At 39.5% G+C, this 27,614-nt stretch overlaps 1 protein-coding gene across 6 annotated transcripts in view; it reads left to right on the forward strand.

Moving 5' to 3' along the window:
- EPB41L4A (erythrocyte membrane protein band 4.1 like 4A) overlaps nucleotides 1-27,614 on the forward strand; it is a 257,238-nt gene that overhangs the window by 224,052 nt on the left and 5,572 nt on the right. For all 6 annotated transcript variants that reach the window (XM_044264248.1, XM_044264234.1, XM_044264239.1 and 3 more), the window contains 4 exons: nucleotides 9,324-9,443; nucleotides 24,878-24,925; nucleotides 25,519-25,587; nucleotides 26,618-26,728. In XM_044264248.1, the coding sequence (XP_044120183.1) occupies nucleotides 9,324-9,443; nucleotides 24,878-24,925; nucleotides 25,519-25,587; nucleotides 26,618-26,728 (348 nt within the window). The remainder of the gene's footprint in view (nucleotides 1-9,323; nucleotides 9,444-24,877; nucleotides 24,926-25,518; nucleotides 25,588-26,617; nucleotides 26,729-27,614) is intronic.

Here is a 27,614-nt window from a genome sequence, read left to right on the forward strand (position 1 = left end):
CCTGCTGGAACTTTTTTTTTTTTAAAAACAAGGATAGATTGTATTTGTTTGTTTTAATGAGAAAGAGCAAGCATGAGTGGGATGATGGGGCTGAGCGAGAAGCAGATTCCCTGCTAAGCAGAGAGCCTGATGCGGTACTCGATCCCAGGACCCTGGGATCCTGACCTGAGTCAAAGTCAAATGCTTAACTGACTGAACCACCCAGATGCCTGTGGATTTTTTGTTTCTTTTTTTTTTAAATATAAGGAAGACTTAACCTGTTAGGTTTGAGGCCACTCTGGGAATAGTGGGGTGTTTTGTTTTGTTTTATTTTTTAAAGATTTTATTTATTTATTTGACAGACAGAGATCACAAATAGGCAGAGAGGCAGGCAGAGAGAGAGAGAGGGAAGCAGGCTCCCTGCTGAGCAGAGATTCCCAATGTGGGGCTCCATCCCAGGACCCTTAGATCATGACCTGAGCCGAAGGCAGAGGCCTAACCCACTGAGCCACTTTGGTGCCCCTTTTGTTCTGTTTTGTTTTGGTTTTCAACCATGTCTATCTGTTGGATCTTAAGCCTCTTCACTGTTCTGGTGGATAACAACTTGAAACTCTCTCATTTTGTGTGAGGAGAAACACAAGTGAATGCAACAATGTTCACAAATCAGCTTTATCCATAGCAGTTGCTGTGGCTTTTCATAACCATTAAAAGTAAATAATAATAATTCACACCAACTCTGGAAGGCTGGTATTAGGAACACGGATTGTTGTTTAAAACAATTTCGATTTTAGAAAAATGTAACTGTAGGTAAGCACCTCCGCTCTCACCTTTGGGTCCAGAGCTGTGGAGGCCAGGTGCGTGAGGGTCCTCCTGTCTGTTGTGTGTTCACACCTGTGTTCCATTCCACACGGTTCCCCATAGCGCCCGAGGGCTTGGCTTCCTCCTTGATCTGGTGAGTTGTTGACGTCTTTCTTTACGCCTTTCCATTTTAGTTGTTTTTCCTTTATTATTTTTATAATCTGGATGAGTGTCCTACAGTTTTCTAGGTTTTGAGGTTTGAATAGACAGATTTTTACCCCCCCCCTTTTTTCAGGAATGAGCTGGAAGTTGGAGCACCATTTGTTGTTGTAACATCTAGGATGACAAACACTTATTTCCCCCTTACTGTCCCTGTATCTTCATCTCTGTCCTCTTGTCTCCCTTTTTATCTTTCTCTCACATTATTTTTCCTCACTCAGTTCCTTTCATTTTCTTTCCTTAACTTCTCTCCAATCTGTCTTCCTTTCTCTCGTCTTCTTTGTTTTTTTTTTATTTTTTAAGATTTTATTTATTTATTTGACAAACAGAGATCACAAATAGGCAGAGAGGCAGGCAGAGAGAGAGGAGGAAGCAGGCTCCCTGCTGAGCAGAGAGCCTGATGCGGGGCTTGATCCCAGGACCCTGGGATCATGACCTGAGCAGAAGGCAGAGGCTTTAACCCACTGAGCCACCCAGGTGCCCTCTCCTGTTTTCTTTGAGTTCTGCTGCTACTTAGGAGCCAGGGAAGCGTCAGGAAAACCCTCCCAAAGATGTGGGTCAGGGCCTCGGTTCTGTCCTGCCCTGGTGTTTGACTTTAGGCAACTCTTGAAACCACTTTAAATCTGAATTTGCTCATCTTTAAGGTGTAAGATACTAATCTCTGTTGTCGAATGGGTCACATGAACATCACTTAAAACCGAGAAAGTGAGATGCTTGGCAGTGGGACCACGTGGTCTGATATTTGGCCTTGAAGTCAGGCTCTTCTTGGCCTGTCCCCCCTCTCCTCCGCCCCTTCTCCAGCTCTTCCCACTTTTCTTTAGTCCTGTCTTCCTTGCTCCCACGTTCGCTACCTTTACACACGTGGTTCTTTTCAGACAGGCCTTCTTGGTCTCTGATTCATCAGTAGGTTTTAATGGCTTCATGAAATTGTGTGTAAAAGTCTCTGTGTTTCCGGCGCACCTGGGTGGCTCAGTGGGTTAAAGCCTCTGCCTTCTGCTCAGGTCATGATCCCAGGGTCCTGGGATCGAGCCCCACATCTGTCTCTCTGCTCAGCAGGGAGCCTGCTTCCTCCTCTCTCTCTCTGCCTGCCTCTCTGCCTACTTGTGATCTCTGTCTGTCAAATAAATAAATAAAATCTTAAAAAAAAAAATCTCTGTGTTTCCAAGTATACGATTTTCTGGTGATAGGGTCTGTAGCCTTCATCAGAGGCTTAAGGGGTTGTCTCTGTGACCCCCAAACATTCATTAAGGGGTTTTTATGATCGAAACAGTGAAGGATAGATGGATAATGGGAAATGAAATTGATATTTCAATTCACTGGTGGGATTAACAACTAAAATGCTTCAGTTTTCTTTAGAAATGACTACGTTTGCTCTACTGATTTGTGAAACAGTCGGTTCGACTAAATTTATCAAATTGGGAGCCCAGCAAGTACCAGGCAGTATGAAGCTAATGATCTATGTGAATATTCGCTTATACCCGCTTTCACTAGTTAGAATTTTGAGTCTTGCACCTGAGATCAGAAGGATCAGCCAGCTGGTCCCCAAAGGTCTGAGCCTCTGGACCTTGCTCTGGACTTGCCCGGGGTGTATGTTGAAGGAGAACCAAGGGAGTAGACTTATCAGAGTAAAACCTTTCACAAGCCGAGATTTCCCTTAAAATACCTTGAGCTTAATAAAATATCCTTTACAGCCGAAGAAACCAGTCTGTAAAATATCCTTTGTGCTATTGATGAAAATAGGCAGTCAGTCCTTCAAGCATTCACTGGGGAGACTCTGTGGATTAATTAGTCATTAGCTTTGATGTGTTGCTAGGCTTTTAGGATTTGAGGTGGGAGATTTGGAGGGGGTGGGAGGGGGCAGTGATGGAGAAGTTGTCTGGTGTCTTTTGCATAAGCATAAATGTGGAAGTAACTCTGTAGCCTGGAGAGGATTAAAAGAGCAAAAGAAGTGAGCGGCTTCAGGTGAGAGCAGGACTAGGGGACATTGGTCACAGAGGACCATTTGGGTTTTTCCTTCCTTTTATCCTGGGGCATGTGCGTTATCAACATGTGAGTAATGTGTGTGAGGCTGTGTGTGTGTGTGTGTGTGTGTGCTAGCACGTTAGAGCACAGGGCAAAGAAGAGGGGAGCCTGCGTTATGAGTGTGACCCTACTTGGAAGAGCACAGTGGTGAGTTCCTAGTTTACTTTACCCTCTGCATCTTAGTCCCACCACCCCCCACCCCCACCCCAAAACACACACACACACACACACACACACGGAATAATACCAGCCCTGCCTACCTCACAAGAGGTTTGTAAGGATCCAGGAGGCAATGAAGGTGCTTTGAAAAGTAGAACGTGCCTTGCATAATAAGAGAGACTATGAGATGAATGAGAATGTTCAGCACTGCTCAGTTTCATCTGAAGTACCCAATACATCTGTAAAATGGGGCCCAGCTCCCTCTAATGAAAAAGTCGGTGTTCCTAATGAATTCATTCCACCACAGTTGTAGTTAGAGGTTCTTCTTGCCTTTTAGGTGTCTTGAGAATCTGTGTCAGAATAATGGGTTAAAATGGTTTTAAATAATAAATACATTCCACAAATTCTCTTATGTTATTGTTTAAAAAAAAAGAAAGGAAGACAAAAGCTGTCTTCTGTGGTGCTGCAACTTGTAGGGATGGTATATCTGAGTGGGGCAAATCTAGAAGATGAAGTTTTGGTAGGGTTTTCTGGTTGTTAGAGTCATTAAATAAAACAACAACAACAACAACAAAACAACAAAAAACCCCAACTTATTATCCTGTGCCTCAAGGAAAAGGATGAGCTTTGAATGGTAGGAAGCTTAAACCAGTTGGTAGTTTTTCCTCATTGCCTGAAAATAGGTCCCCTTGAAAGCATTCTCTGTTGCCCTGTTCCTTATTTGTCCCTTGTTTGCAGCAAGGTAAAAACTGGGGGTCTGGAGAGGGCAGTTCATCTGAATCTAGTAAAAACAGACAGTGTTCACCATGGTGCAGATTGCAAGGGTTACTGATTTCCACTTTAATAAGTCCTATCAAGATTTAGGTATTTGATATGGATGATTTAGGGCTTCCAGAGCATAATCAAAGTTGACAGAGATGACTCTAGTGGTACAAAGTTATAGCAACCGAGGAATGCTGTCAGATTACTGAGCCCTTGAGGTCGAAGTAGGTTGCAAAATTACAAAAACAGAAAGAGTTTGAAAGGGAAATTGCACCAAAGGCAGCCCATTTTTGTAGGGAAAGCATAAGGAATAAATGGAAGAGACAGAAACACCTTTAAGGGCAAATGAGAATAATTTATTGATGGTGGGGGTAGGTTGGGAAAAGCAAATGAATTTTTTGCTTGCTGGTCTTCAGGGAGTGTGTCGACAGATGCCTGGAACCAACATAAATTTCCCCAGGGAAGAAAAATTACTGAAAAAATAGATGAAGATTGGTTTATAGCAGGTGATCCAGAAATGAATGAGTTGATGAGAAACGCAAGTCCACAATCACTTGGGACCCGCAGGCTTAATATTAGCAATGGAGTGGCCATATGAAGCAATTGTCTGGACAGTCATGCTATCGCTGAAGAAGAGGTTGGTTTCGACATGTCTCACTGGCTTGGAAATAAAACACAAAGAGAGAAAACGTAGAGTTTTAAAGCTAGAAAGGATCTTTGCAGTAATTCGGTAGATGAAGAGACAGACTTGACCTAAGATAAGCAATTTGCCCGGAGCTGGGATGAGGCAGAGCTCAGGAACACCGTTCATCTTGGAGCTTTGTCATACATTAGCTCCGTGGGCTTTCTCAGGTTCAGCCTTAAACGTGGTCTTTATCCCAGTGAACAAGGAGTGACTTAAGAACTGCTAGAAAGGAAGGTTCTGTTAGGAACAAAACTGCCCAGGTAAACGTAGAGGGCCAAGTGAGATCCATGGGGTTTGGTAACACAAGGAATTTCGTAGAAGAGGCAGAACTGTAATTGGGAAGTGAGAAAGAGACCAGGGATAGTCATCATCTTCATTATTGTTATCAAGTGATTATATGGCATTTCGTCTTCAAAACCTTTTGCAGACTTTAATTGTCAAGTGCAGTCATAATCTAAATTGCATAGGTCGTCTGGAAAAGTAGGGTGTTCGAGTTTGGTGAACCATACGGGAAATGTTTAGAATTCTCATATTCAGAAACATTGTTGGATTATGCCTTATTCTAAAGCAGTGGTCTCCCTTATATAGTAATTAAAAAAAATAGAAGTCTTGTTATGATAGTCTTCCTGACCCAGCTGTTAACTCTCCTTACTTGTGGATGAGGAAATGGACAAAATATGGGAAATGTAGTTCTTACCTTGAAGAGAGCATGAAAGAAGCACTTAGAATTTTTGAGGTTCACTTTTAAATGCCGCATTTGAAAATGAGTACATCCCCAGTGTAACTGACAGTGGACTCCTTTATTCCCCTTGAGACTGTCATGCCTACCTCTCCTATGAGAGCACATTTGACTTTTTAAAAGGGATTATGTCGATACAATGCTTGCAGTGTTTTTATTCTTCAAAATGTACATCTCTACATCAAAATTAAAATACAGCAGGAGAGGAGCGAAAACGCAGCCCTGGTATATCCCATACTTAGGGATAAATGACACAAGGCAAACTTGTTAAGAGAGGACATCTTTTACTTGAATGTCTATTTCTTTATTCTCTCATGCACAGAACAATTCACTCCTGCCTTTTAAGGATTGAGCATTATAATAGTCTTGCTTTTAGGGCTAGGATTTTTCCTTTCCACATAGCACCTGTGTTTTCTGGAGCAGTTCAGGGATGGAAGAAGTGACACTTTCATTCTTGTAATGAGGCTCCATTAACCAGAGGCCTTTTGTAAGGGTGTAATTTCAAACTTCATTACAGACTAAGGCAGCTACACAACCCATTACTCAGAGAAAATGTGCTTCTGTTGTGACTCTCCAATGAGCCTTACATTTTTAATGTGCCTTGTTAGAATATTTATGAAACAGTATCACCAGTAGAGGGCATCTGTCTTTGAAACCTGTGAATATCAACTGACAGGGTTTCAAGGCCCTCGCTTTAGACTTTTCTATTAGAAAAACAGAAGTTAAAGGTACATGTCATAGTCTGAAATCCTTTCTGATTCAGTTTTCATTACTAGCAGGTTATCAGAAGTTTGCATGGTCATGTCTTAGGAGTTTTATTATTTTATCATCAGGGTAAAGTCTGAGTATGAAAGGAACCAGCTGAAATCCACACTGGAAGGGAATGAGTGTATACAAATTGTACTTCCTTTTAAATGTCTGTCCTCTGGGAAAAGTCTGTTTGCTATGCTGGTAGGCTTGCCCTCTGAAAATATCTGAAGATGCTGAGTTCCTGATTAAAAAAATTTAGCGTTGTGAAATTTAGTCCTGTCCATGAACTGTGTATCAGGTTAGCTAAGATGGAAGCTATGGCCTAAAAGACTCCAAGGTTAGGAGGAATGTGGGTTTTATTTTATTTTATTAAAAATTTTTTTTAAAGATTTACCAAATCAATCAATCAATATTTACTTATTTTTAGAGAGAGCAAGAGCCAGTGCATGAGCGTGGTGGGAGGGGCAGAGGGAAAGTGGGTCTCAAGCCGAGTCTGCAGTGAGTGCAGAGTCTGATGTGCGGCTCGATCTTACAACCCTGAGACCAGCACCCGAGCTGAAAACCAGAAGTCAGTCGCTTAACCAACTGTGCCATCCAGATACCCTAGGAGACCTGGGTTTTATGTGTTTTTCTTGGCAATTTGAGGTGTGGGCTCCTGTGCGAGGGGTGAAACTCCTGCCAGCCTGACCCCTTCCTGTTGAGTGTCTCTTCTGAACTCGAGGACTGCTCCCCCACCAGACTGTCACATGATAATATAGAATGGCTCAGACATCATAGGTCTTGGCTGCGAAAATACATGTATGTGTTTGTATGTATATGCACATGGCGTTTTCAAGCAGAAGTGTTTGTTGCAAAGAATGATGAATAATTATGACCTCAAGTAGTATACCTTCTCCTATTTTTCTGTAGATAATTCTAATGTTAAGGTCCATAGCAGTGTATATTCAATTTTAATTTCCTCTGTACATGTTCTGAGACAGGGAACTATGTTCTTGAATCTGTAAAACATGCCAGGACTGTATCCTGTTAATTTTCAGGTAACAGCCTATTAGAAATGAAAGCTTCAATGAGGAAACAGAGTTCAAAGGCTTGAAGTGTTAACAGATCATTTTTTACCTAACATGATTTCTTTTTAGAGATATTTCAATAGGCTTCTTCTTCCTAAAGTACTGTTCTTTTTAACTTGAATTCGCTTTACATTGTCTTTAAGTGGATATTTCTCATGTGCTGATTTGCATTTATAAGCAAATCTAAATGTTCCCCCCCCCACAATCTATACTAAGCACTGTTAACAGGACAATCAAAAGATACCTGTTCAGAGAGGGAAATGTCTCCAGACTTGTCTGTTTGTTCTTTTCATTTGGGGTTTGAAGTAGTCATGTGACCATGTAGTCACAGTTGTGTTGTGATGACCTTGAAGTTTCATGCTGCTATCTCACACCCTGAGAGCATCAGTGTCTAGAGCAGCTTCCTGAAGAACTTACAGAAATTAAAAGTAAAATATTCAGGGGTGCCTGATGGCTCAGTTGGTTAAGCGTCTGCCTTTGGCTCAGGTCATGATCCCGGGGTCCTGGGACTGAGTTCTGCATGGGGCTCCTATCTCAGTGGGGAACCTGCTTCTCCCTCACCCTCTGCAGCTCTCCTTGCTTATGCTCTCTCTCTCTCTCTGTGTGTCACATAAATAAAATCTTAAAAACATAAAGACATAAAAAGGTTAAATATTAAAATAACAGGTATTTCTTTTTTTTAAAGATTTTATTTATTTATATGAGAGAGAGAGAATAAGAGCACAAGCAGGCAAGGGAGCAGCAGAAGGCAGCTCCTTGCCGAGCTGGCAGCCAGACATGGAACTCCATCCCAGGACTCCTGAATCATGACCTGAACTGAAGGCAGGTGCTTAACTGACTGAGCCACTCAGGCGTGCCCAGGTGTTTGATTTTTGCAAGGAATGCTCATGGCTTCGCCACATCGTTGCTCTGCGTTCCAGACAGTACTGCTTTAACTTCCCCACCTCTCCTCCACAGCAGCTTACCCTTGTTACTAGAAAGACTTGATACAGACAAGGTCCAGAACTTCTGCAATGTGGTGGATGCATGGGTATTGTTAGGCTCATACAGTATCTTAACAACCGGAATTGGTGGTCAATACTTAAAAACTGAAAGAGTTTACTTTAAACATCCAAATTTGTAGGTTATTTTTAGAAAATGAGAGGATTTGGAAACAGTGTCCTGTGATCTCACATGGCAGGTGCCTGTGCCCCCCAGCACCCCGCACCCTGGATTTCCCTTTCCCTTACTTGCATTTCCTCCCTGGCCCCTGACCACACTGAGCGTTGGCCCCACTGAGTGTTCACCGTTCACTGCACTGCCTCATCACCGTGTCAGCAGCCGTCCTCAGAACGCTCTGTGCCTGCTCAGTGGCTAATGCATGGTGCTGCCACTGTTAGCTTTCTGTACTTCTAGTTTTCTGTCTTAAAAATGAGGGTTTGGGGAGGGTGCCTGGGCAGTGCAGTCAGTTAAGCGTCCAACTCTTGATTTTGGCTCAGGTTATGATCTCGGGGTCACAAGATTGGGTTCTGCGCTGAACGTGGAGCCTGCATGGTACTCTCTCTCCCTCGCTCCCTGCTCCTCCCCCCCGGTCCCTTCACTCTCTCTCTCTCAAAAAAAGGGTGGGGGGGATCATGTCTGGCACTTCCTGTCATGAAAGCTTTGACAACTAGTGTGAGTTTTTAAGAACATTTCAAGCAAAATTATTGATTGCTACTTTGATTTAGTGCATTAAAAAAAAAAAGATTTTGTTTCATGATTTAAGATCAGCCCTATAGCAGACAACACTGTTTGTTTAGTCAAAACTGAACTATGTTTTAAATGGGTTTTTTGCTTGACTTGCCTATTTCTTAGAAGATTTTAAGCCAAAGAGAGAAGCCTGAAACTAATATATACTTACATATTTATGTATGAATATTCTAACACACACACATACGTGTGTGTATACAAGCTTATTTACTTATGGGTATGGTAATCCAGCTAATACCTTCTTAGCTTTAAGTGACTTTAATAAAATTACTTCTTAAATATCTTTGCTTCTTAATAACTTTTCAAGAACGTATTCGATAACTTCTTAACTTGGAAAAGCAAGTTGAGAATGAGCCAAGAAATAGAGCACCACACGCGTGAATGTTAACTGGAGATGAATGGTCTTTCCTTTCAGAATACGGCAGGAGAATGATATGGTTGATTCAGCGCCTCAGTGGGAAGCTGTATTAAGGAGACAAAAGGAAAAAAATCAGGCGGACCCCAACAACAGACGATCCAGACATAGATCTCGCTCGTACGTGGACTCTTTTTTATACCTTTGTTCAGAAAGCACTGAGCTTGAAGTCACATGCAGATTCTCGGGCAGATGGGGCTGTCTCTTTGAGGTCTTCTAAAGTGACTTTAGTTCCACCATGATTATCCCATTGTTTGTTTGTCATATTTACCTTCTTTTGTTTGTGACGTTCATTAACTCCATCTGAAGCCGTAGCAGTTGGAGCATTGCCAGAACAAAATGTCAAAAATAAGGCTATCAAGACTCTGTTTTGTTTTGTTTTGAAACAAAGCATACCTTCAACCAAGTAAGTAGGAAGTCTTTGTTCTGGAGCCTGGCTGTTGGCAGAAATACCTGCTGCTTCTCTCAATTGGAGTCTGCAGAATTCTCTGAAGTCTTGTTCGAGATTGAACCAGATGTGAATATCTTCCTATTAAATTACCATTTGTGAGCAGTAGGCAGTGAGTGATTCATTACACCCCGATGTTGGGATTTGCCTGTGCCTTCTGTTGCTAGGCAATGCCATGTGTGAGCACAATTACCCCGTAATGATGAGATTGCCAGTCCTCCAAATTAATTTTCTTTTTGAGTTGATAAAATTTCTAGGGTTTTTTGGTTTTGTCCTTGTTTTTTTAATGCGTGCATCATACAGATTTAGGTACCCCCCCATCCCCATGCCACTTCCCAAAGCAGACCTTTTAGTGTGAGCTGGGACTAACTACCCATCCCTTTGTGATCCTAGGTGGTTAGATGTCTGGTGTTGCTTATTTGTGGAAGGAGGGCTTGGTGTCTCAGATAGGGTGGTGGAAGGACGCCAGGGAGTGGATGCAGAGACAAACTGTAGGGAGATGGAGGGGGGATCCAGGGAGCCAGGCACCAGGGGGTCAGTTTGGGTCCAGAGTCTAGGAGAGGGCTTGGAGGACACACCCCAGGACCCCATGTAGCTCTAAAGGATGCTTTTCAGTCTTAGATGCTTACTTTTAAATTAGAAGTTATCCTAGGGTGTGGTTTTGTTTTTATCAGTAGTACATCCTCATGAGTGATGTCTGTTTTTTTCTAATAGAAAACCCTCAAGTAGTCACTATGCAATGTACCAGACCCTTACAGATTTAATTTATTTGTTGCTCCCTTAAGTTTTTGTTCTGGAACCTAATTAAAATGTAGAATTTAAAGCAGAAGTTAAGGAATTTTCCTTTGTCTTGAATACTACCGTCACCAGCTCCATTATAAAAGAGAGGTTTAGGGACGCCTGGGTGGCTCAGTTGGTTAGGCAGCTGCCTTCGGCTCAGGTCATGATCCCAGCATCCTGGGATCGAGTCCCACATCGGGCTCCTTGCTCGGCAGGGAGCCTGCTTCTCCCTCTGCCTCTGCCTGCCTCTCTGTCTGCCTGTGCTCGCTCTCTCTCCCTCTCTCTCTGACAAATAAATAAATAAAATCTTTAAAAGAGAGGTTTAGAATGGGAAGAATCAAGACCTCCTGTTTGACAATTTAACCAAAAGGCACAGAATCCCAAGATCAGGATGCAGCATAGTCATGGGTAAATCTTCTGCAACCACACTTTTCCCTTTCCATGTGGAATCTTCTTCTCTGAGGGACTTGTAATACACAAGGTTTGGTGACTTGGCGTTAAGTCTTAAAAGCAACATTTAGTTTTTCTGATAATTTCTAGAGCATTTGAAGTTCAATTTAATGCCAGTAGTAAATTTCATTTATTAAATAGGGGAATGTAAAATAAAGTTGGGAAAAATTTTATATATAAATTCTGAAAAAGAAAAAAACATTACTGGAGGCACCTCTCAGTGGGTGTATAGATTGTTTCCACTTTTTTGCTACTGTGTTAAAAGTTTCTGTACATGTTCTGTACAAGTGTATCTGTGGAGTAAATTATCTTATGCCCTGGGAGAGATACCTGGGTGGAATTGCTGGGTTAGAATCTATTTCTAATGATATTAAATGTAACTATAAACTACCAAAATGATTTCCAAGAAGGCTGTATCATTTTATACTCCCACAAGCAGTGAATGAGAGTTCTAATTCTGCCCCATGCTTGCAAATACTTAGTTCTGTCTTATTAATTTTAATTAGTCTGTTTGGCTTGAAGTGGTATCCCATTATGGTTTCAATTAACATTTCCCTGATGACTAATGATGTTACCTGCATTTTCCTGTGCTTTTTGCTTACTCATGTTTAAAGTGTTTAAGTTTTTGCCTATTTTAATTGGATTCTTTTTTTTTTAAGATTTTATTTTATTTTTTTGACAGAGACAGAGATCACAAGTAGGCAGAGAGGCAGGCAGAGAGAGAAGGAAGCAGGCTCCCCGCTGAGCAGAGAGCTGGATGTGGGGCTCGATCCCAGGACCCTGGGATCATGACCTGAGCTGAAGGCAGAGGCTTTAACCAACTGAGCCACCCAGGCGCCCCTAATTGGATTTTTTTTTATTATTTATTTGTAGGGTTCTTTGTGTAGCCTGCATATAAGTTCTTTTTCAGATATGTGTGTGATGTGAATTTACTTCTAGCTGTGTTATGCTTTTTTATGTTCTTACCATTGCTTTTTGATAGGCAGACACTTGAAATTTTGATGAAGATACCATTTTATTTTCATTTATAGTTAAGACTTTTTTACATCATATATATATATATCATATATATATATATATATATTTAAATTTTATTTTTTATTTATTTACTTGACAGAGATCACAAGTAGGCAGAGAGGCAGGCAGAAAGACAGGGGGAAGCAGGATCCCCACTGATCACAGAGCCCGACTCGGGGCTCGATCCCAGGTGGGATCATGACCTGAGCCAAAGGCAGAGGCTTTAACTCACTGAGCCACCGAGGCGCCCCAAGACTTTTTTTTACCTCTTAAGGAATATTTGCCTACCCCATAGTCACAAAGATGTTCCTATACCTTTTTCTAGTAGGTTTATAGATTTTGCTTTTTATTTAGGTCTGCCATCCCTCTAGTATTAATGGTTCAGCGTGTATGAGGTAGAGGTAGATATTGAGAAGTTTTTTCACGGTGCTTATGCAGTGTTCCACGTCCGTTTGTTAAAAAAGACTATCTTCATTGAAATGCTTTGGAGCCTCTGTTGAAAATCAATTGACTGCCTATATATGGGTCAGTTTTATTTCATTGATCTATTTGTCTATTCCTAAGCCTCCATGTTGTCTTGGTTACCATAGCTTTATGTAAGACTTGAATCAGGCAGTGTCAGTTCTCCCAATTTTTTTTTTCCAAGATTGCTTTAGCTATTTTAGATCTTCTGCAGTTCTACATGAGTTTTTGAATCAGGTTGTTAGATTTTATGAAAAAAAAAAAAAAAACAAAAAAAAACAAATCTTAAGCTTATGTTGAATCTATAGCTCAATTTGGAGAAAATTCTTAACTTTCATTTAAGCCTCTTAAGATATAGCAATATATCTTGGATTTTAGTACAGAGTTGCTGCATTTATTTTGTTGTATTTAATCCTAAATGATTAATATTTTTTCTTTCTTTCTTTTTTTTTAAATTCACTTGACAGACAGAGATCACAAATAGGTAGGAAGGCAGGCAGAGAGAGAGAGGAAGAAGCAGGGTTTCTCTCTGGAGCAGAGAGCCTGATGTGGGGCTTGATCCCAGGACCCTGAGATCATGACCCCAAGCTGAAGGTAGAGGCTTTAACCCTCTGAGCCACCCAGGTGCCCCCTAAATGATTAATATTTTTTTAAAAAAATTTTTTATTTTTTATAAACATATATTTTTATCCCCAGGGGTACAGGTCTGTGAATCGCCAGGTTTACACACTTCACAGCACTCACCAAAGCACATACCCTCCCCAATGTCCATAACCCCACCCCCCTAATGATTAATATTTTTAATGGTACTGAACCCTACTTTTAAAATGTCATTTTCCAATTGTTGGTTAGTAGATAGAAACAGAGTATTTTTTATGTTAATATTGTATCTTGCCACTCTGCAGCCTTGTTAAATTGATTTTGTATCTCTGGAAGCTTTTTTTTTTAATTCTTGGGATTTTTTCACATTTACAGTGTTATTGTTCAGACCGCAGACCACTTTCCTTTATTTCTAACCTTGGGTCTTCCAATATAGGGAATTACAGTGTTGCATAGAAGTAGTAGGAACGGAGACCTCCTCAGCCTGTTCTCTTTCTTAAGGGGAAAACATTCAATATGTCTTATTAGGTATGGCGGTAGCTGTAAGATTGAGGAAGATCATTCTATTTCTAGTGTAAGAGTTTTTCTCATGAATGAGTTTGAATTTTGCTACAAGCTTTTTCTGCATCTGAGATGACAGTATGTGGGTTTTCTTCTTTATTCTGTTAGTGGGAGAATTACAATGATTCAGTTTTGAATGTTACATCCTTGCATTTCTGAGATAAGTCCTGATGCAGTATCCCTTCTATATATTGCTGGATTCTATTCAATATTATTTTGTTGAGAAATACTGGTCTGTAATTTTCTTGTAGTATCTTTGTCAGGTTGTGGTAATAGGCTTTTTACTGGTCATTTAAAATAATTTGACAAATGTTCTTCTTTTCTCCATTTTCTGAAATAGTGAATGTAAAAAAAAAATAGCATTATTCCTTCCTTGAATGTTTGATACAGTTCACCAGTAAAACCATCTCTGCCTGGAATTTTCTTTATGGAAAGTTTCAAATTACAGTCTCGGTTTCTTGAACACATATTGATTGATTGGGCCATTCTGATTTTTACTTGTTATGGATAGGTTTAAGTATTCTTTAAAAAGTATTTGTTCATTTTGTCTGAATTATCTTTTTGCAAAAATTTGTTCATAATAATTAGTATCTTTTTAACATCTGTTGTGATATCACCTATTTTACTCCTGATGTTGATAATTTGTTTTCTCTCTTAATTTTCCCTTAATCTGTCTTTTCAGAGAACTAACTTGGGGTTTATTGATTTTCTTTGTCATCTTTTACATTGATTTTCACTCTATATTACTTGCTTCTATTCATTTTGTCTTTTATTTTTTCTTTTTCCATCTTCTTAAGGTAACACTGATATGAAACCCTTCTCCCTTTAAATGTAAGTGTAAAGTTGCAAGTATTCCCCACGCCCTATAGTTTAAACTGTATCTCACATATTTTGCTAAATATTTTCATTATCATGTGGTTCAAAATTGTTTTTAATTTTTTGTGATTTCTTTGACCCTAGACTTTTTTTAGTAGTGTTTTGATTAATTTCTAAATATTAGAGGATTTTCTAGATATCTCATGAGTATTATTGATTTCTAATTTAATTCCATTGTGATAAAAAAAAAAAGAATCTGTGAGATTCCTTTGAAATTTATTGAGACTTGTTTTATGACCTAGCATGTGATCTTTCATGATGAATGATCTGGAGGACTTGAAAAGAATGAGTATTCTCAGGCAGTGGGTGTAGTCTATAAATGTCAAGTAGATCTAGTTAGCTGATAATGTTGTTCAGATGGTCTGTGTTTTTCCAATTTCTTTGTCTACTCTTCAATCAGTCATTGAGAGAGGATGTTAAAATTTCCAATAATGATTACGGATTTGTCCATTATACTCTTTAGTTCTGTCAGTTTTTGCTTCAAGTTATTTTGAAGCTCAGGTATTAGGCTTCATATTTGCAATTTTTTTGCCTTCCTGATGAATTGACCCTTTTATCATTATGAAATATCTTCTTTATGCTGACAATACTCCTTTCTCTGTGTCCGCTACATGCACAGACACACATACCCAAACTCGTGTGTGTGTGTGTGTGTGTGTATCCATGGCATCTTTTTCATGCTCACTGTTTGCATGTTACATCATTTTTAATTCTTTCATATTTAGCCAAGGTGTAATTTTCTATTTAGAGTCCATCTTGTGATCTCCTGTAGACAGCATACTGTTGGGCTTTCTATTTTTAATCTAGTCTGACCATCTCTACCTTTTAAATTGAATGTTAGTATATTTGTACTTCATGTAATTATTAATATTTGGTGGTTTAAGTGTAGCATTTTGCTCATTTTCCTCTTTACTGTATCTGTTTTTTGTTGGTCTGTTCCTCCTTTCCTATTATATTTTGTTTTAATTGAATAGTTTTTGGTACTCCGTTTTACTTTTAATTAACACCTTCCCTATAGTTTTTATTATTTTTTTCTTTAGTGGTTTCTTGATGGCTTACAGTATGATTTCTTAATTTATCACAGCGTGTTTAGAATTAATATCATAATATGTAAAATTTAGAAGTCTTAAAAAATTATAGCTCCCTTTATCCCCTCTTTTTGTCCTTTGTGCAATTGTCATGCATCTTATTTTTGCCTATTAGTAGCCCCATGTTACAATGTTACTATCTCTGCTTAAACAGGAGGTAGTTTTTAAAAGAAATCAAGAAAAGGAAAAAGTTGTAGTTGTTATAGTAGACAGAAAATAGTCCCCTGGATGTGTCAATATCTTGGTCACCAGGACTTGTAAATACTTTATGTTAGATGACAAAGAGGAATTAATGCTGCAGGTGGAATTAAGATTGTTAATCTTAATCTGATTGTTAATCAGATCGTCTCTTGAGTTATCCAAGTATACTCAAAGTAAACCCAGGCTCCTTAAAAAGTAGAAAAAAGAACAGGAGAAGGAGTGATAATGATTCAGTTTGAGAAGAATTTAATCTGCTTTGCTGGCTTTGAAGATGGAAGAAGGGACCATGAGCTAAAGAATAGGGTAGACTTTAAAGTTGGAGGAGGTAAGGAAGTTGATTTTCCCCTAGAGCCTCCAGAAAGTAATGTAGCTCTGTCAACACCTCAATTTTAGTCCACTGAGATCTCAGTCAGATTTCTGATCTACAGAACTGTATGATAAGAAATTTGTGTTGTTTTAAGCCACTAAGTTTGAGGCAATTGGCTACAGCCACAATAGAAAATGACTGTGTTTACCCACTTGCTTACTATTACCAATGTGTTCTGTTTCTTCCTCTAGATCTGACATTGTTTTTCTTCCTTTGGCATGTCTTATAGTACCGGTCTGCACATGATACATTCTCTCAGCTTTCTGTGAAAATATCTTTATTTTAACCCTGATTTGTAACAGATAATATCACTAGCTATAGGCTTCCAACTTGATAGGTTTTTCTTTCCCACTTAAAAGAGATGGTTCGGGGCGCCTGGGTGGCTCAATGGGTTAAGCCGCTGCCTTCAGCTCAGGTCATGATCTCAGGGTCCTGGGATCGAGTCCTGCATCGGGCTCTCTGCACAGCAGGGAGCCTGCTTCCCTCTATCTCTCTCTCTGCCTGCCTCTCCATCTACTTGTGATCTCTCTCTGTCAAATTAAAAAAAAAAAGGGGCGCCTGGGTGGCTCAGTGGGTTAAAGCCTCTGCCTTCGGCTCAGGTCATGATCCCAGAGTCCTGGGATCGAGCCCCACATCGGGCTCTCTGCTCAATGGAGAGCCTGCTTCCTCTTCTCTCTCTGCCTGCCTCTCTGCCTACTTGTGATCTCTGTCTGTCAAATAAATAAATAAAATCTTAAAACAAATTTAAAAAAAAATTAAAAAAAAATCTTAAAAAAAAAAAGAGATGGTTCGGTTGTGTTCTGGTTTCTGTCATTTCTGATTGGTCAGACTTCATTCTATAGGCACAGTTTGGACTTTGTCTTTTTTTTCTGCTAGCTACTTTTATGATTTTTCCATTATCTTTAGTTTTTAATCCGTATGACCGTGGTGTAGCTAAATGTGGTTTTCTTCGTATTTATCATTTATGTTGTTGTAATTTGATTTTTTTTCACCAAATTTCAGAGATTTTTAGCCACTATTGTTCAAGTTCTTTTTTTCTGAGCCATTCAGTCTTCTTCTTTCCTTGAGCATCTAGTTGTATATATGCTAGACCATTTAGTATTGTCGCACAAGCAAACAAAGTTCTGTTCATTTTTAAAATCTTTGTGCCCCCCCCTTTTAAATTTTGGTCATTTCTGTTGATTTGTTTTCAACCTCATCAACTTTTTCCCCCCTGTGTTGTCCAATCTGCTTTTAGAGCCACTCTGAACTTTATACTTTCCTGTTTTAGAATTTCAGTTTTGTTCTTTATATACTTTTACTTTCTTTGTTGAGATTTCCCATCTGTTAATTTATTATGTCCATATTTTCCTTTAAATTGTTATATACATTTGTACAAGATGTTTTAAAACCATTGTTGGTGAGTTCCCATGTCCGTGACTTTCAAAACCTATTTCTATTGACTGCTTTTATTATTTCTTAGATTATGGCTATATTTTCTTATTTCTCTACATATATACTAATTTTTTATTATATGCTGAAAATTTTAGATAATATCTAGGAGGAGGTTTGGATTATGCTGTCTTTCTTTAAAGAGACAAATTTTGTTCTGGCAGGCAACTAAATTATTGTTGGCTACTGTTTTTCTTTTTTTTTTTTTAAAGATATTATTTATTTTAGGGAGAGAGCTGGGCAGGCATGAGTGTGTCTATGACTGGGGGGAGGGGCAAAGGTGGAGAGAGAGGGACGAGGAGACTCCACACTCAGCTGAGCCTAAGGCAGCAGGATCATGACGTGAGTCTAAATCAAGTCGGCCACTTAGGAGACCCAGCCTCTCAGGTGCCCCAGTTGTTGGCTACTCTTGATCTTACTTTTTATGCTTGGTTTTATGCTTTCATAGGGTGGGACTTGATAGACTTTGTCATTAGCTTAGGATGTGTTGTTGTGTTTTTTTTAAGATTTTATTTATTTATTTATTTGACAGAGATCACAAGGAGGCAGAGAGGCAGGCAGAGAGAGAGGAGGAAGCAGGCTCCCTGCTGAGCAGAGAGCCCGATGCAGGGCTCGATCCCAGGACCCTGGGATCATGACCTGAGCTGAAGGCAGAGGCTTTAACCCACTGAGCCACCCAGGCGCCCCTAGGATGTGTTTTTTACTTTAGGCTTGGTCCTTATTCCTAAAGCCTGGCCTTTCTGGAGTCTTAGTTGACTGCACACTGTGCTCAGCATTGCTTCTCCAACAGCAACTGCATCAGAACTCTGTCCCCTACCACTTCCCACTCTCTGGTGTCCCCATTCAGCTCGAAGCCTTGCAGCAGCTGCCGTCCCTTAGGCTCACATAGTTCTTACCCTGCTTATGTAGAGATTAAGTGCAGTGAATATACTCAGCCAACCTTACGGAAAACCCCATACAGACTTCTGGAGCCCCCTTTTGTATTTTGTTGTGCACTGTATATTCCATCCTTATCAATAGCTTTACATTCTCAGGTGCCTGGGTAGCTCAGTTGGTTAAGCAACTGCCTTAGGCTCAGGTCAAGATCCCGGAGTCCTGGGATCGGTCCCACATTGGGCTCCCAGCTCCATGGGGAGTCTGCTTCTCCCTCTGAGCTTCTCCCCTCTCATGCTCTCTCTCAAATAATAAATAAAGTCTTAAAAAAAATAGCCTTACATTCTCATCTCTATCCCCTTAGCGCTGTGAGACTTGTTTCTTGAGCTCCACTTTCCCTTTTCCACATCGGGAAGGTGCCTCCAGGCAGAACACTGAGCAGTGGGGGGCTTGCCTTGTGCTTCCCTCCCCTCAACTATCACAGACTTATCTTCTCTGTTGCCCAATGTCTGAAAAACAGTTGCTTTGTATATGTTTTATAGATCTTGAGGAGGAAACGTTCATCTGATACCAGTTACTGCATTGTCATCACAAGCAGAAGCTCAGGAATACTGTTTTGAGGTGGAGAAATATTTTCTTTTTCTTGAACTCACGATCTTAAGATCAAGGTCTGAGCTGAGATCCAGTCGGACGCTTAACTGACTAAGCCACCCAGATGCCCTGATAGAGAAATACATTTAAATTGGGTATTGCTTTGATTAGATCAACTGATATCAGAAAATAATGGTATTTTAAACTTAAAATCTTATTTAAACTTTAATCTTAGCTACATGATAAAAATATCAGATCAGGTAGAGGATTATCACAGAAAAATGCAATAATATGAGAGAACTCCATTAAGAGTTTGCTGTTCTGGAGTTTAATTTTAAAGCAAACCATAAAAAGATTTAGCAAATATTTGGCTAACTTTGTAACTGAACTTGGTTGATTAAGTATGTAACTGATAGGGCCAAAGTGCAATTAAATAAGTGAAGGGGAAAAAAATGTCTATTTGAAGAGCAATTCATTCAGAATTTGCTCTGCCTCCTTGGTAAAAAGCAGATTGAGAAAGAAGAACTTCTCCACAGGAAGACCCTTTGGAAATCTGTGGTGGACTAGTGTGAGGTGGTTTTTAGCTCGGAAGATGGTGATGGTAGAAACACAGAGAAGTGGATGGAAACACATATTGGAAGTAGTGGTGATGGATGTGGAATGTTAGAGGTATTTTGGATGAATTTTTTCTTTGGGGCTGATGGAGTGGGTAGTCGAGGTTTTCCTGAGGTCAGGCGAGATGAGCTGGAGATATGTGGGGAAAGAGTGTCAAGATTTATTTGTTTTGTTAGGTTTGAGAAACCAAGTGGGTAGTCAAATGGAAATGTCAAGTAGGCAACTAGATAAAACTGTTAAAACTCTGCAGGTTGATGAAATACCTCATTTGGACACACTGGGCCCTCTTTGATTTGAGCCAAGACATTACAAACCAGGAAGTTACCTGCTGGGTGCTGTGGTCAGACCTCTGTTGGGATTCTGGGCCTCCCAGTGTTAGCTTACTGCCTAATCTCCATCAACTCCCCCTGTCCTCTGTACAAACATTAGTACCATTCTCACAGAGTTTTGCTGAAAATTCAAGTCATACTTGAATTCAGGTACCTATGACATTATATCTATAATTACAGTTACTATAATTAGTAAGTTCTCCAGATTTTGGTTAATCTCTACAATACCGTAAGGTAGTGACTTTTTTTTTCCCCTTGAGATGAGGAGGAGGAGGGGGGATACGAAAAGAGTAGGGTGGGGCTACCTCACATGAAGATTAGAATTTGGGTCTATGCAAATTTAGGAACCACTACTGCTTTTAAGAAAAAAATGGAAACACCGCTAGAATAGCCTCTGAGAAAGTAATTAAAATTATTCTTCACATATATTTGGAATTTTAGATATAGATAAACCACTTACCGCTCAATTACTCCCATAGTCTTAAATCCCTACTGTTCTGTCTAGAAATCATCACATGGAGGTATATCTGCTGGGAGCTTGGAATGCTATGATACATCATCAACACACGCTTCATTCATTCTATTTTTTTAAATTCCCAGTGAAAAGCCAGGAAGCTGTATTTATTATAAATACTAGAGTCATACTGTAGTATGAAATAGAACACCCCTCTCTCCTAAAACACATTACACTAGAATCTGATTGCCTTTCATTTAGGTCTTGGAGAACTTAAAAGTTCTTTCTAGTACCTTTGCAGCTACATTGTATCACATTCTTGTTTACTTATTAGAAGACTTTGATGAAACTGCTTTTCTTTGTGAGTAAACCTTTACTCATTGGAATATTTGGAAGAGGCATTGAAGCTAAAACAATTAGTTCTTGTAGGTTCAACTTGTATGTGTTAGAAGACTCAGGCTCCCTCTGGTGGTAATAATGACACACTATTTTACTGAAAAATGATGCCCAGATGAGATTGTCAGGGTGAAGTGATGTTCCCAGTTAAATACACACAGAAGTCTGATGCCTTAAATATTGAGCATGTACGTTTGGGAAGTGACTGAATGATCTTCAGCAGCTAGGTTGCTGGGCTCTGTGGCTTCCTAATCCTTCTTTAATTCTGACATGGAGGGGAGGAAAGAGGGAAGGAGGGGAAGATATGCTATCTCTTCATCACGTCTCTTCTGACTACTCAGAATTATGATGAGGAATTACTGATGCATTTGTTAAGGGCTTTGAATTTTCTTAAATAAAAATGTTTTATAAACTTACAGTTGTCTTAGTAATATATCTTCAACTCTAAATTTCCTTTTAGAGCGGTATTTGGTAGTAAGATCACAAAAATAAGTCAAATGCTATCACGTTTATTTTATTTTTTTAGTGTAATATAGTATACAAAATATAGTGTATTGGACCCTATGGAGTAAACAGGTAATGTTTTCTAGCTAATATAATTGGAAAGTTAGGATGATGTAGAAGACTACCTCCACTGATAGGGTTTAAACCCTTTGTACAGTTGCCTGGGTGGCTCAGTTGGCTAAGTGTCTGACCCTTGGTTTTAGCTTAGGCTGTGATCTCGTGGGTCATGGGATTAAGCCCACATGAGGCTCCGTATTCAGTGGGGAGTCTGCTTGAAAGACTGTCTCCCTCTGCCCTTCCCACCATTTGTATGCTGTCTCTCTCTCTCTCAAATAAATAAATAAATCTTACGAACAAAAACCCTTTGTAGATTTATGAAGTAGTGTTCTTATTTTAGGGTTTTGGAAGAAAGGGAAATGATTCTAAATGATGCCTCATCCAACAAGTTTCTCTGAAAAATGAATATTTAAATTGGACTATTGGTATAAGGTGTGAATGAGGGAAGGTTTTTTTTTTTTTTTGAGAAATACTCGACTAATATTAGACTTCATTTGTCTTTTTTTTATAGAAATAGAACATTTCCTTAGGAACTTACTTGGAGAGTTCAAGTAAAACATCTGCATAAGTAAGGGTCTTTTAATTAAGAAAAATGGCTGTCAAAATCCCACAGCTTTCTAAATCCGTAAAATGATGTTGAGCTGCAGATCCTGAATTTATCCTAAATTATTGATTAAATGTATGCAGATGAAAGCATAAAAATAATACATTCCTCATTAGCATGTTGCCTGTGTTTACATCTGTTAAATCACAGGTGGTCTAGCAATTGGAGGAAATTAGGTTTTTTCTGTTGTTGTTGTTGTTTCTTTTTTGTGGTTTTTTTTTGGTTTGTTTCTTTAGCTTCGAGACTTCTTCCTACCCTAAAGCTGCTTGAAACTGCTGGCCATTTCAGAACTTAGTTTCCTTAAATATATGAGTATTAAAGATGCTACAGAACTGAAACATATAGACTAAATTTCTGAATCTTTTAGGATCATTATTTATGGCTGGAAGGACTAATGTTCCCATCTGGGTTAAGATAACATTTCTGCTAATTCTTACAAGATGGGAATGAAAGGAATTGCCTGTGGAATTGCAACGATAGTAATTTTTTAAAACATGAAAATACATTTTTTTTCTTTTCTAATAACCAAGGTTAGAAATTCTCTTGGCTAAAAATCAGAAAAGATAAGATTTAAAGATTTTTTTTTTTTTTAATTTGACAGAGAGAGATCACAAGTAGGCAGAGAGGCAGGCAGAGAGAGAGAGGAGGAAGCAGGCTCCCTGCTGAGCAGAGAGCCCGAAAGGTTAAGTATAAATAAGAAAATAAAATTACCTGCAATTCCAACACTCAGAAATATCCAGTGTTATCAAGTTTTTTGTATATTGTTGATATTCACCATCTTGCATCACTAGCCTGGTGTGGCGATCATGGGGGACAGGCACATCCTACTTGCCCCTCATTGCTTTTTTCATTCTCTCTCTCTTCTTCCTCAAAGCACTCAGTTTTGAATCTCATGCCATCAAAATTACACCACTTACTGTAGCTCAGCAACTGTGCCCTGGGCCTCTTCCCTCATTCTCTTAAGATTTAGTTTCCACCTTGCTGTCATTCTTTCCAGCACTGTTTCCGTATCCATATAATGGATCTCTGCAGGGAGCTGGCCTCATAGTTCCTCCTCCCAACTAGAGCCATTTACTTTCAGGTCATACCTTTGACCAGTCATTTCATATGTAGGGGTGGTTTTGCCCCCTGTGCAAGACAAGATCTGGAGACATTTTTGCTTCTCACCCTGGGGAGGTATTAGTAGCATCGTGGGTGGAGACCGTAGGTGCTACTAATCCTTCTACCATGCACAGGACAACCCTCTGTAGCAAAGAATTATCTGATCCAAAATGTAGGAACCTGGCTCAGCTCAAAGGTAGCCACACTATTGCATCTTCCAGACATAAGAATGATTATCAATATAATGGCCCGCTAACCTAGATAAGATGTAATACTTTAAACTATTGGGTGCCCTTCTATGACAATCAGATGCTGGTATATAGTTAAAACAGAACCATCCTTCCTTATTTTAAGCAGTAAATAGCTTAGTGCTTTTTAATATTCACATCTTCTCTGGCAATATCATTTAATGGGTTAGGGTATTGTCTAGTGAACCACACCAGTCAAATGTAGGAAAGGCAGATTTCTTGCAGAAAATCCTTCCAAAGAAGCATTTCTTAAGATTTTTTTAAGCATATAATTTTATTATATAACAACATCAACATTTAACAATATCACTTTTATGTTTGAGACCAAGACTTTATCCCCTCCCCTTATCTTCCGTGTTTTGATTCCTTTTGAGTTGATTAAAAGATCTTTACAGTTTTTCCCCCCCCACAAAGTGGAGAGGGGGACACTTAGTCAATTTATTGCTAGAAAGTAGCTTATTGTATTCTGTGGGCTTGGAAAGCCCTACCAGAATGCCTCAGTGGTGCCTCATTAACTAAGAAAAATGAAAGCAATGATAGTATCGTATGTTGAAAGAGATATTGAGCCTAAAATGTTGATACAGATTATGAATGTAAAATTCCATAGGACAGAGCATTGCAGGGGCTTTGCAGACCTCCAGGCCTTTTAATTGTTAGGGTTTGGGTCCTTTCTTTGGGACTTTATTAGGCCTTGGTTCTGTTGAAAGGAGGAATGAAAGCTTATCATTTTCCCACTAGGAAAGAAAGTCATTCTGTGGCAGCAGTTACAGTGATAACAGATTTCTAGTATTCACTGCTATTATGGGGAGGGTGAACACATGAATGCTGACTTCAAATTTCTCATTCTAGGAAATTAAAAGTAGTGGTATAATTTCTATTCAAGTAGCTTTTGGAGAAGAGATTTGTGGGCTATGTAGATAGGGATAGAGAGGGGGCATATAGAGGGTGACAGCGCAAACCACACATATGTCCCAGCATTTCTGGGCCCAACCATGACCCAGAAACACAATATCAGATGTAAGAGGAAATGTGGGTCACTGGTACAGTCTGCTGGCCTGAGCTGTCCCACCATTTCCTTTTCCCTCTGGTTGCTGCTTCCACTAGGTAATCACAGGTCCTGTTGGGAATCTTTCATATTAATAGACTCAGGATGAGTTCTTTGCCTTTACTCAGAAATAGCCGGAAGGACCAGGAACAGATCACCACTGGAGGGTGTGTGGATTTCCTCCTAAACATCTAAGCTCCTTCATCAGATAAAGCCCTGCCTGGTTGTGGCTGGTGGTTCTGTGATTTTTTTCTTCAGTATTGCTAGCAGATAAATTATCTGGTGCCTTTATACTACCCGACATTGGCTCTCCATGCCCAGTCTTTCCTTGTCCCGTCCCTGCTGGCAAGTAACTTCACGGACTGAAAACTATAAATGTTGCTCTGCTAAAGTTAGCTGTGAGGTTGTCAGATGAAGCATGTTTGCAGAGATGAGTGGTGTGTTCTCTCTTTATAGGAGGAGCCCTGATATCCAGGCAAAAGAAGAGTTATGGAAGCATATTCAGTAAGTAACTGCTTTTTTTCTTACTGTTTTAAAATGTGTGTCTTGTTAAGGCATTTACGAGGACCACCAAGGACAGCAAGAGGCAGCCTCGGGCTGAAGCCTGTCACATGGTCTTTGTTGTCATCATTATGTGGAACAGCGCCCTCCCATGGCGGTGCCTTTCCCGGCCAGCAGCCCCTCTCCGCAGTCTTCTCTTCAGATCACTTAGCCTTACCTGTAAATGGGCCTCAGACTGGCCAATAGTTTACAAATAAATACCAAGGAAAACAGATTCAGAGGGGAAAAAGATGCCTACTACAGGGGAGAGAAGCAGATTTTTTGTAGGGAGATGATGGGTAGAGAGTCCTCTACATTCTGGTTATAGAAAAACTGGAAAAAAGGGAGAAGAGCTAGAGAAAAGGGTCCCCACCCCATTTTTCCTTGAATACATTCTAGTTTCTTAATCTTTGTTCCTGGCTTATGTTTCTCTTAGTTTTACTAACACTGTATTTAGGGATAAGATTAGGAAGGGAAAAACCCATCGGCCGATTGTGAAAGGTATTAGTATTTATATCAGCATCGTAACTTTTATTTTCTTGCACATTCCCTTCTAGAAAGGAACTTGTGGATCCCTCTGGATTGTCTGAAGAACAATTAAAAGAGATTCCATATACTAAAGTAGAGTACGTATGTCTTTGAAAATCTTTTGACAAACGTTTTATTAATACTTATAAGTAAATAGTACGTTCTTACTCGTCAGTGGTGTTCCACGAAATGCTTTGTCTTTGCATTTTAACTAAAATTAAAACTTTAGGGAGAGGTAGAAAAGGGTGTATTAAAGCTAATTGTTATTCTGTCCTACAATCACTGTCATCTTCTGTTAACTGCCTGTTTGTATGTGACAGCTAGCAAGGGGCTTTTGATGCTTAATGTCAGTTTTAAAATAAAAATTCTTTGAGATATTCATTAACTGGTAACAAAGCTTCTTCTTACTCATTACTTTAATGCCCAAAGAATGATGCTGGCTACAAATCCTGTCCTGTAAGCCCAATCCAATCCCTGTCATAGACTAGCACATGGAACATGCTTCATGGAAGCCTAACAGGACTCCCTAATCTTTCAGTTTAGAATGCAGCAGAAGATGACTTCTTTACTGTTTTCTGTCCTGCTATAATTAAGAGGAAGTGGGATTCTACTTCATGGCTTTATGTCCCTCTGTAACCCATGCTTGCTTCCTCTCTCTGGTTGAACAGCAGGTTTGAACACACCCTCGCCAACTGCCCCTGCCCATCTCTCCTTATCTTTAGGCTAAAGACTGAATTATTAATGACAGGCTAATTAGTAGCTAGGACAAGGGCCAACTTTTTCTGGTGGAATGCCATTTTGTCTGCATTGTAGGTTTTCTTCTTCCACACTTTTGGAAAAAATGCAACAGGGAATGGTTTCATTACAGTTTTTTCACTTAGAAGATTCTCTCTCTATATATATATATAAAATCACCCATGTACATACAAATACTAGAGTGGCATTTTCATGTATGGTCAAAGGAGAAGTTTTCTGTTGTTAGCTTGTGAAATTTAAGCCACTTAGGTTTTCCAGGCTCAGATGGATCAAGTCCTTTTCAAACTCTCAAAGTCTCATTCCATATTAAGGATAAATTCCAAATTATTCTCTTCTAACTTCTGGTTTCCACATTTTTGGTTGCTTGTTCAGGACTCAAGGTGACCCAATCCGCATCAGGCATTCCCATTCGCCTCGAAGTTACCGCCAGTATCGCCGGTCCCAGTGTTCAGATGGAGAGCGATCTGTTCTCTCGGAGGTGAAGTAAGTAGGCAAGCTTGAGTACATAATCCCCTTCATGGCTTCAGCTCCAGAGCAGATAATATAATGGGACTTTCTGCAATGATGGGAATGGTCTGTATGTGTGGTTATTATTTGATTATTCTATCTAGTGTAACTAAGAAACTGAAAATTTAATTAATTAATGTTAATTAATTTAAATAGCTCTGTATGGCTAGTGGCAGCCACACAGGATAGCACAGATCTAGACTATACTTTGGCTAAATCATGCCACCTCTGAGCTATGCACTGAAGCTTTTATTTTTTTTAAAGGTTTTTATTTATTCAGTTGACGGAGGAGAGAGAGAGAGTGAGACAGAGCGAACAAGTTGGGGGAATGGCAGAGAGAGAGGGAGAAGCAGGTTCGCCACAGAGGAGGGAGCCTGATGTGGGACTCCATGCCAGGACCCTGGGATCTTTCCCTGAGCCAAAGGCAGTCCCTTAACTGACTGAGCCCACCCAGGTGCCCCTGCACGAAACTTTTAGAAGAAGAAAAATGTATGAACTATTCTGTTATGAATGATACATTCTTATTTGAGAGAAGTGGCATAAGTTTCTTTCTGATTTGATGACATTTTCTTTTACTACAGCAAATATATGTTGCAGTCATTTCTTTGCATTTAGTTTTTCTTTTGGGTTAAGTGGCCGTATCATTCACACTGTGGTCACAATAGGTGCTCTATTTTAAATAAATACGTTAATGAAATAATTAATCATCATGTACTTGGTATTGCTGGTTAGGAATGTTAATCGTTGAACTCTGAATTAAGGTTCAGAATTTTAGTAAACAATAAATTGGGAGATAGACTAATCCAGCAGAGAGAGGTGTAAGCCAGGTTCTGTTTATTTTTTGTTTTGTTTGTAAATTGTA

The sequence above is a fragment of the Neovison vison genome, chromosome 1, assembly GCF_020171115.1.
Source record: "Neovison vison isolate M4711 chromosome 1, ASM_NN_V1, whole genome shotgun sequence".
In the NCBI taxonomy this organism is placed as follows: domain Eukaryota; kingdom Metazoa; phylum Chordata; class Mammalia; order Carnivora; family Mustelidae; genus Neogale; species Neogale vison.